The sequence below is a fragment of the Benincasa hispida genome, chromosome 3, assembly GCF_027475165.1.
Source record: "Benincasa hispida cultivar pf3 chromosome 3, pf3_genome.v1.1, whole genome shotgun sequence".
NCBI classification, from domain to species: Eukaryota; Viridiplantae; Streptophyta; class Magnoliopsida; order Cucurbitales; family Cucurbitaceae; genus Benincasa; species Benincasa hispida.
In genome coordinates this window covers 61,944,940-61,955,568 of record NC_143480.1, presented here as the reverse complement: position 1 = coordinate 61,955,568, position 10,629 = coordinate 61,944,940, and the positions used below count along the sequence as shown (strand labels likewise).

Genomic DNA, 10,629 nt, shown 5'->3' with positions numbered 1-10,629 from the left:
TTGGTTTTTATATTCAAATATTTTACACTTCTACTCTCAGGTTTTATTGATATTTGGTGTCAACTTTTAATTAATTAATTTAAAATAATTATTATGTGATTTTTTAAATACTTTTAATATCAATGAAAAATTAATAAAAACTAATTATAATTAATTTAATTATTTCAGAGTAGTTAATAGATATAATACTATTATTGAGTACTCGGTGGATAATCAAAATTGAAAGTGTAAATTTGGAAGCCTTAGGGGCCAATTAAAAAAACTAAAAAATTAAAATTAAAAGTATAATTTTTTTGAAACTTGGGACTAGAAATCTTTGATGAAAAAGGTATTTTGACCAATATAGATACATATATTAGGTTAAAAGTCCCTTTTGGTCCTCGAACTTTCACTAAAGTAACAACATAGTCCTTGAACTTTTAATGGTAACGATTTGGTCTTTATACTTTCAAATTTATAACAATTTAACGGTTGAATATTAATAAGTAACAATTTGGTTCTTATACCTTACAATTTGTAACAAATTAGTCATTTTTGTGAAAAACCTCTTTAAAACTAAGTGTTGAATTTTATTATGTAACAACCTAATATTTATAGTTTATATATATACAAAAAAAAGTTTGATTTCCAATCAATTAAACGATGTACATGTGTAAAAAATTTCAATAAATCTCAAAAATATTTTTCATAAAAAGATTAATCCGTTACAAATTGTAAAGTATAGGGATTAAATTGTTACTTGTTCAAGGATTAAATTGTTATAAATTTGAAACAACCTATACCAAATCGTTACCAATAAAAATTTAGGGATTAAATTGTTACTTTAATGAAAGTTGAAGGACTAGAAGTGATTTTTAACTTAGACCACGTTTACCAAACTGCAATGAAAATGAGTGTAATCATAATGAGATTTCATCGATGGATGAATCATAATAGGCTTGAACCACATACACAATTGGATTGATTTTGATCACATTTACCTATAATTATGAATATGTTACATTTTACTGTTACCGTTACTATTTGACCCTAACGATAACGTTAATGGTAAGTAACGGTATCGATAAGTAATAGTAACAGTAGTAATAACAGTAATAATTAAGGTAAATAATAAACGTGACAAATTCATAATTTTCATATTGTTTAACAATATCTGTAACGATAGTGTTAAAGGTAGTGAATTTGACGTAATTTTTAAATTGCAATGAGGTTGAATACCTTTTATTTCTCGATTAAATTATACGATTTGATTATAAATTTCAAGGCAGATATCATATCTCATTACGATTATGAAAAAAATAAGTAAATAATAATAAAAGTAATCACTTGACACCTACTTTAGTGTGAACGTGGCCGCAAGGTAATTGGAATTCTTAATTCATAGCGTATCGAGGACTTTTTAATTTGCCGCCGCATACTTATTATATAGACGAACGTGTTCTTCTTCCCGCCCAATTAAATTGTATTTCTCTGCGCTCCAAAACTTTCACAAGAAGCTAAAGCGAAATCCTTCAACAATGGCGCCGAAAAAGAAACCTACTCGTCGATCTTCAATCCCCATCGGTAAGCATCTTTGCAATCAAATCCTTATTCTTCCGTAGATCCTCGCCACGATTTTGTTGATTCTTTCATTCTCTGTTCATTTGCTTCAGTAATGGAATTGCTCAACGACGATTAGCGTTTTCGGATTAAGATTATAATGATAGAGATGAAGTTATTGTTTCTAATGCCGCTTTTTTCGTTTGTAATTTGCTTTTTTGTTTGTTGATGTATGCTAGTGGGGAAAGAGGGATGTGTTGTTGATGTTAATCATCCAGAGAGCGATGGAAAAGGTATTAAGAATTGATGCTTGAATTAATGTGCGAATTCATTTCTTTCTAATTTTGGATTTTGTTTAGGTATTGGAGAAAAGTGTCACTCTCAAGGGGAGTACTCGTTTGTGCTTGTTAATCCGAATGATTTTGATAGTCACAGTAAATCTTATCTTCAGGTAGATATCTGTGTCTATCTTTTGGTGTTGGTGTTCGCCTTTGGTTTCTGCTTTGTTAAGAGTATCAATTAAAGAAAACATAGGCAAATCACATGAATTCTAATGGGCAATCCGCTACTTTGATTTGCTCTGAAATTTCAATTGAAGCTTGGAGCATAATAAATAATTATCTTCTGGCATGCTGCAATTAGAGATGCATTAATTACCATTTAACAAAGTTGCTCTTTTCTGCATATGTCAGTTTTACTAAAAAAAATTGGGGCAGGGGGGGACGATACAACACAAGGACAGTAATTTGGCCTGCACGTGATGTTCTAGCTATTACATAAGAGCTGTATCGTATCATAAAAGAATAGTTTGTTTTGTTAAAAGAGAGAAAAAAATTTAATCCCCATTCCCCGAAAAGAATACAGAAGATGAAGGGAAGATGAGGAATTCTTTCCCCATCAAAAAGTCAGCTCAAAGGAGTTTACAGAAATACATTCCAATTACCCATGGCCATGATCAAAAGTAGTCCTCGTCAAGTCTATCCTTATGTTGTAAAAAAAACCTTTTTATTAAGTTATCTACATGCAGACTGCACTTTGCAACTTTCAATATTTTTATTCTTATATTTTGAATTTTTACGAAGTGTTGCAACAAAATCAAAGGATTATATTATTTACAGATCTTCATTTATCACCAAAGCTAATTAATATTATTTGATATGGCACTTCTGATTTTAATCCTGGTACAATTAAATTGGCCTTTTCTTGGTGATTTTTAAAACTTGTTTATGCTGGTTTTTGCAGGAAGTATTACAATTATACAAAAGGGAATTACCCACAATGGTCTATGCTGCAAATACTGGAAAGCAATCAACTTTTATGGATAAATGTGTATCTAATGGGTACATAATTTGTTCCTTACCTTTTCCTTGCTTTGATTTCATGGTTTGTTATGGTGGTGCACTTGTGATCAATGATGATTAAAATGTATTTCGCAACAATCAAAGCTATTCTTGGCCATCTAAAATTGTTTTGATGATGATGTTCAAATGTGTACCTTACTATTTAAGTTTTGAGTTTTGATGATCAGCTCTATTTTCTGCAGGAAATATTGTACATTGCTCTTGGAATCCAAATCTGAGGTTGATCCAGGATTGGTAAGCTTGTAAACATTTTCTGTTGTTACTCTCAATTGATTAGTATTTTTATTTGCATAAAGATCAAAGGCATCTTTTCAGGATAATGATCGTTGTTATATATATATAAATATCCAATTGCCAGTTTCCAAACGTCATGTGTGGATGCATTTTTTATGAAACTATTTTGAAACCGTATCATGACCTTTTGTATAGTAAAGAATTCAGACTTTTCCGGGCTTAGGCTTACTATGCATCTATTTTTATTATTCAATATTCATGTCCCAAACTTACAAGTCACCATCAATATAGGCGCATCTTTATTACCACATAGTTGTAACAAAATCTTATGCATAGACATCCCGTAACTAAAATGAATTCTTTCTTGTTAAAGAATAAAGGCTTTTTTATTTTTTAAGATTTCTAAATCCCGACTCCCTTTTTACAGATCATAGCTGCAATTACCTACCAAATTGTCCCTGCTGACACGCAATATGCTGAGATTCCTCTTTGCCGTCAGTTCAGCTTACCAACACAAGGTCTCCCTCGCTTCCTCCACCCCCCCGGATGAAGAGTTGTGTGCTTTGTTTGGTTTTGAAATCATAACATATAATGGAAGTAATTTGTTTTACTTTTGGATCCACTGGAGATTTAAGACTTACATTTTAGTGTACTAGCCTCTTTCAGGGTTTTGGTCACATACTATACATGGAACTTAGAAAAAGACTTCAAAGCGTTGGCATCCGTACCATATTCTGTTGGGGAGACAAGGAATCTGAAGGGTTTTGGTCCAAACAGGTGATTATACACATCTGTTATAATTTATGAAACAAAATTTTGCATCACCCAACTTTTATTAATCTTCTAGCTGCATACTAGTTTATATGGAATATGGAAAATGCCTAATATTTGAAGTGAATACAGGGCTTCTTGTCCATAGCAGAAGTGGACACCAAGGGAAAAGCTCGTAGAATACCTGTTAGAGCTGACATTCGCAGAGCATTATGCTTTCCCGGTGGTTCTACCCTCATGGTTTCACACATTCAGGGAATTTCAATGTGTTCGGCAGACTTGCCAAAGTCATTTTCTCTATTAAAGCCTGAAGCCCCTTCATCATGCGCACGTGCTGAAAGAATTGGTGTTGCCAATCAAGGTTGCAACGTTTCAAATGCAGTTGATCGGCAGACCTTTCAAAATTTGAATTTCCAACCTGACAAGTTTGTAACTTTAGCGCCCCTTGGAGAAGAAAACAAAATTCAGGGTATGTTCAATTTAGGTTTTGTTCCACGAGAGAGTACATGGAAATTATTCTCCATATGTTGCTTTAGTGCCTTATTACGGTTGATTTAAACCATTCTGTTCATGAACGGTTCATAACATGAAATAGTAAGTAATAAGTAATCATAGGTATGAAGATCCTAGAATACCACTATAGATTGACATAGTGGCTAATAGAAACTAATCTAAGTAATAAAGGGCTCAGAGGGAATAAGCTCAAGCCATATGGTCACCTTAAATTTTATATCTTACGAGTTTCCTTGGCAACCAAATGTAGTAGGGTGTTGCAGTTGTTTTGTGAAATTGATCGAGATGTATGCAATTTGGGGTGGGTGTAGTAGCCACTTTAATTTTGCCATTATTTGAACCTACTTGATATCTACATATAAAAGTGTCTAGGAGAAACGATACTAAGTAGATTGGGCTGAATCTACCACAATCAATTAAGATTCATCTGATTTTTTGTCCGCTACCTGATTGTCTCCTTTGTTATGAAGTTTGTTTTGCTCTTTTGTTTTCTTTCCTATGGTAATCAGTGTCGAAAACCTGGTTTGTTGCTAACAGATCCTCAGATCCAGGATGCAGTGCATGACTGTAATGGTCCAGATTCTTTTGCAGAAATAGAGAACCACAGGACAGCTAGTATTGCAGAATTATCCAATACTATTGGTAATTTGGATGAGATACATTGTTCTTGTTCTACACAAAGCGCAAAGAGAGTTTGGGAAGCATCACTTTCTTCGCTGAAGTCAAAGAAAGTAAAAGGAGTCCATCTGCCCCATTTCCATTCCGACTCTAACAAAAATTTTGTTCCTGAAAGTAATGGATATGATACCTTCTCTCAAGCGTGCTCATTAGCCAATTCAAAGCATGAGATTTTAGCTAGTATTTCTCTTAAAAATCCTTCAACCAGTAATTATACACAAAATTTCTGTAAAGAATTTGGAAGTGTTAATGTGGCATCAGAGGGCCTCGATTGTGAAGAGAACACATTAGGAAAATCGTTCAAAATTATGCTGATGAATATTGCGGATGAAGCTAAGAAAACTCAGCTTATGAAGGTACGATACCAAGTCAATTTATAAATTTTCTAAAATATTCATCATTCATGTTTCTTTTCTGGGATTTGCTATTGATGGTATTGAAGTTTTATATCCTCAGTATTCTCTATGTTCTCTAAGTAGTACTTATTTCCTTCTACGTGTTTTCCCCTCTTAAAAAAAATACATACCCCGTCATTGAACCTCTCCATATAGTCCTTAAGAGGCATATCTGGCTTATTTGGCTGGCTCTACTCCTCTAGGATTTCAAAAGGCAGATCTGAGGTCCTGCCAAAACTGATTAATTAGTTGCTTTAACTTTTGAACTTATAGGTTATGCCATACTAAGCAAGTAAATGAAACTGAGGGAGTTCAAACTTTATTTTATTTTAAAACATTATTCTATCCCTACCTAGAATAGAAAAATGAAAGCTTAAAACTACCCATAACATTTACACTGTTATTTAATTACAATGGGTTTTGATATTATAGTCTTTCTTAACTACGAATATCCATCCTTGGATACATGTTCACATGCATATTTTATGGATCCTGTAGATTTTATCATGTTTCCGTATCTATTTTATATGGCATTAGTTGTTTTCTGATTCAGGTGATTGAGGAGCTTGGTGGTTCTCTCACCGCTGATGGGAGTACAAGCACTCATGTCATTACAGGAAAAGTGCGTAAAACTCTAAATTTCTGCACTGCTCTCTGTTCAGGGTTAGTCTTGCAACCTTAGACAAAAACATTCTTCTATTATTGTAGATTTTGACCTTTGAATACCGGTAATCATCTAATTTGTGCCAAAGTCAGTGATTTTATGCACACGTAGCCTTTTCACTTTTTGTTTAAGAGTTTTAAATTTTCCACTTGTTGCAGCTGGGCATTAATTTGTTTCCATCGTGGTGGTGGCTAGTGCTTGTTAAGACAGCCCATTAGGCTTAGTTGGGTTTTGGGCTTGCTTTTCCCTTTTTACATGTAAAATGGCCCAAGCCTATAAGTGAAAGATATTTGCGGTTGGGGTAGTGTTTTTATCCCCGATTTCCTTCTTCCCCTAACACATTCTGTTAAGGATTCCTTCTGATAGTGATGATAATCTGCTGTGGGTGATTGTACTTTTGAAAGAATTATTCTTCTAGGCCATCTATATATGGTCCGTATTCTTAACCTATCAATATATCTAAGCCAGGGATTTCTCTTGCATTTCTCTTTGCTTTTTCTTTACTTATTTCTGCTATTTCCGATTATGTTGAGAGTGGTATCTCATTTCACTGAAATGGTTGGCATGAGAAATGTTGAACTTCAATAGGGTGCAAACTGGAACGTAATATCTTACCTTTTAAATTATCAAACTTGATCTTAAGCAATGTGTTTCTGAAGGTTTTTGTGTTGCACAATATCTTTTGTTCTTCAAGCTAGTGTTCTTCACTTTGTTTTCTCCCATTAGTTCTCCACACGATTATCGAGCATATGCATTATCGTGTGGCTTCAAACGTGTCACTGTGCCATTGCTCATAATCTTTACTATATCTCATTACTAAAATTACAAGTTCATTGTCAATTGCACAGAGCATGGATTGTCTCTCCCAGTTGGTTAAAAGAAAGCTATCGAGAAGGCAGATTTGTTGGTGAGTTCGAATGACTACTAGTATTTGAGCATCATATATTTTCTACCTCTTACGTTTTTTCATAGTACATAACTTTTGTGATTTATTCCTTGATCTGCAGACGAGTTGCCTTACGTACTAAATGATGACGACTACACGTCGAAGTACAGAGCCAGCCTAAAAACTGCAGTTCTCAGAGCAAAAGCACGTCCTGGAGCTTTATTTGAAGGTTATGATGTTTGCATATCAGCTCACGCTCAACCACCTCCTAAAACTCTATCCGTGATAGTCAAGTCAGCCGGTGGAAATGTAAGTTCTCTGCTGTACATATCTTACCACGTAGATGAGTACCTACTACATAGCACGGTTTGGTTCTCTATGTTACATACACATCAACTATAATACAACTAGTCTCCCCTCCAAATTAAATGCGAAGTTCTAAATGAAGCACACATATGAATACTGACCAAGAAGCACAGACACGGGACATGAGGATATATAAAAGTTTAACATAAAATACTAAATGCACTCCACTAAAAAAATATAAAATGTCAAGTTAATTGACAATTATAAGAGATGAAATGTTTAAGTTTTTAACTATAGTTTTCTTTTTTAAAAAAATTAAATGAGGTAGGATTTTCAAAAATAGAAAATTAAGAGAAACTATTTATACAAAATAGAAAATTTTTAATCTTCTTTGATAGAGGCGGATAGAAGTCTAACAGTATTTTTTTTGTAAATAATTTGACATTTTTTTTTATATGTGAAAATTTCTCATATATATATATATATATGGTAAAAAATGGGATTTGGCTTTTGCTTTTTTAATCTTAGTTTAACGTGCAATGGGCTTTTTTGGATCCAACATAAAAGGTTAGACCCATTTTCTCTTTTAATAAAATTTCCATATGAAGTGCTCCAAACGTGCCCCATGTGTCTGAAACTAAAAATAAATAAATAAAATGAGACAGAAATTTGCGTGATGGACACTATGTCTAAAATAGAGTGTTTGTGCTTCATAGTTTATGCATTTATATGATTAAAAAAATTCAATGCATTTCACTCTTAAAATTTGTTCAATATGTGCTTAACAAATATTGGATCTTTATTGACCTTGTATAATTGGTGTCTAATACATCAATTGTGCCAACAATATCCAATACATATTCACCAAGTGTTAAAGTATCTAAATGTCTTACACAAGTCAAATATAGACACTTGATTTAAACTAAAGTGTATATGCTTAAGTTTTCATACTTGCTGATGTCCATGTTTGTTTTGATTCTAAAAATTGAGCATGTTATATAAAAAGTCTACGCAATTAGAAGGCATACTAGGATCATATGCTCATCTCTGTTTCTTTGGTTATCAAATTTGTTCAAGTTTTTTAATCTTTCGTCTCTGGATCGATATCTTCAGTTCCTATTGATTGCAATATTTCATTATTTAGCTTGTTTTTGATCTCGAACTTAGTATTATGTGGGTTTAAATTCCATTTTGGCCTTGGAATTTTCAAAATATCCATTTTAATCCAAGAACATTAAAGGGAAAGAAAATCATTTTAGTGTATGAAGTTTCAAATCATCCATTTAGCTTTCAGAAAGTAACCATTCGATATTTGTTTACCTATTGCTCATCTTCACTATATAATTTAAATATGTCTCATAGTAAGCATTTTGAAAGTTTAGCAACAAAATGGAATAAACCTTAAAGTTTAGGGACAAAAATGAGAATTTATTTTATATTATTTTGGTGTGTAGAATTCTGGTGATCTCTTTGTAATATAGACATATCTTTTTCTCATTTGGAAAGTTCATTTTGCTTGAAAATTCAGGTGATTCATGCGCTGGGTAAAGTAAATGAAGTATCGAAAACGATCTTTGTGGCGGGCGAGGAAGACGTGGAGGAAGCCTTACTGGCTGTAAAAAAAGGGATATGGACTTTTAACAGTGAATGGCTGATGACCTGTGTGATGAGACAAGAACTAGACCTCGAGGCCCCTCAGTTTGCTGAGTCCCTATAAGAAACAAGGTTAGTTAGCTTTCAGTTTTGAACAACAAGCCATTTCCTCCTTGTAAATCACTCTTTTCTCACTCACTCAATTTGGTACATATACAAATTTTGATTGTTCCATCTTTATATTCATTAATACATAAAGACAATAAGTTTATTCAAGGAAAATTGCTGAAGTTTTAGCTAGTTTAGAGTAAGCTACTGAAAGGAGACAGTTGGATGTGTACTCAGTAGAAGTATATTACTAATACAGTATGTTTTAGGAATAGTTCCCTATTTAGTTAACTTCGGCACTTGTAAAAATGAGGTAACGAAATTCTATCAAATTGACTATCCTTATTTATGTGTGTGATTCTTGTACCCTATAACTATGAGTAATTGCAATGGATAACACTTTTAGAACTAATAATTAAGTATATAGCAATATTGGTAAAGAATTACCAATATATCAAAATCTATCAACAATAGACTTTAAACTTTGTTATAAACAAATTCTTTTGAATTGTGTTATATTTGTCAAATTTTGAGACTGATTTTTATAGTTGCAATTGCTCCTATAATTAACTTAAATTACATATTGTAATATTGAGTATAAGTATCGCTAGTTTCTAGATTATAAGTAAAAATTACGACATGTTTGGCTTTTCTTAAACAAATTTCATGATCTTCCGCCATACTTTCGTCATTTTCTCCTTCTTGTTCTAACTCGTCGATTAATTAGTATGACCATCGAAGAACTTTTTTATTGATTTCTCTTATTCCAATCAAGTTTTGACGACTTACTTTAGCATTGTAAAGAGTTACAACTACACTGAATAAAAAGTTTAAAGATTTTATTCGATCTTGACTCAATTTTATCTTCAATTTGTGGGTAAAGTATTTAAGTAAAAGTTTCGTCCTTGTATTTTTGAAGTTTGTGTCTAATTAGTTTTGTAGATGTTTAAGTATCTAATACGTCTCAAAACTCTCAATTTTGTGTTTAATAGGATACTAAAAGTTTTGATTTTTTTTTTCAAAATTAATTAATCTATTAAATATAAATTTGAAAAAAATCATAAATCATCAATTTTGTGTCTAATAAATTTGTAAATTTTAAATAATTTGAAAGTTTGGAAACTATATTTGTATTTTGTAATTTTAAAAATTCAAGCACTCAACAAATATAGTTTGATGACTAAAATTGTAATTTAATTTATTGTAAATTAACAATTAAATTTGGTCCCGAGGCACTTGATTATTTGTCAATTGAGGTTTTTTTTTTTTTTTCTTCTTCTTCTTCTTCATTGACTTAGAGTGTGTTTGAATACCTTTTCAAGTGTTTGATCTAAAAAATAAGTCATTTTGAAAAAAAAAATTGAAGTATTTGGCAAGCACTCAAATAAATTTTAGAAAAATGAGTTGATAAAATAAGTTGGTTTAGAGTAAACACTAGGAATTCAACTTTTAGAAGAATGACTTTATGTTTAATTGCTAACCTCTCCCTAATTTGTACAATTCTTAAAATTATCAAAATATTTCAAAGTCATCTACTTCACTTTTACTATGTTTTCTGGTCACCATCCCGACCACTGTCGT

The 10,629-nt window shown here is 32.1% G+C and overlaps 1 protein-coding gene across 1 annotated transcript; it reads left to right on the top strand.

Moving 5' to 3' along the window:
* Positions 1 to 1,368: 1,368 nt before the first annotated feature.
* LOC120072912 (N-acetyltransferase) lies at positions 1,369 to 9,397 on the top strand. Its single transcript, XM_039025442.2, is given in 14 exon segments — positions 1,369 to 1,563; positions 1,779 to 1,832; positions 1,899 to 1,990; positions 2,782 to 2,879; positions 3,083 to 3,134; positions 3,562 to 3,623; positions 3,625 to 3,652; positions 3,801 to 3,911; positions 4,038 to 4,374; positions 4,956 to 5,452; positions 6,045 to 6,154; positions 7,004 to 7,062; positions 7,163 to 7,350; positions 8,876 to 9,397. Coding segments are annotated over 14 exon segments (1,923 nt in total). The 5' UTR covers positions 1,369 to 1,517; the 3' UTR covers positions 9,065 to 9,397.
* The last annotated feature ends 1,232 nt before the right edge of the window (positions 9,398 to 10,629 follow it).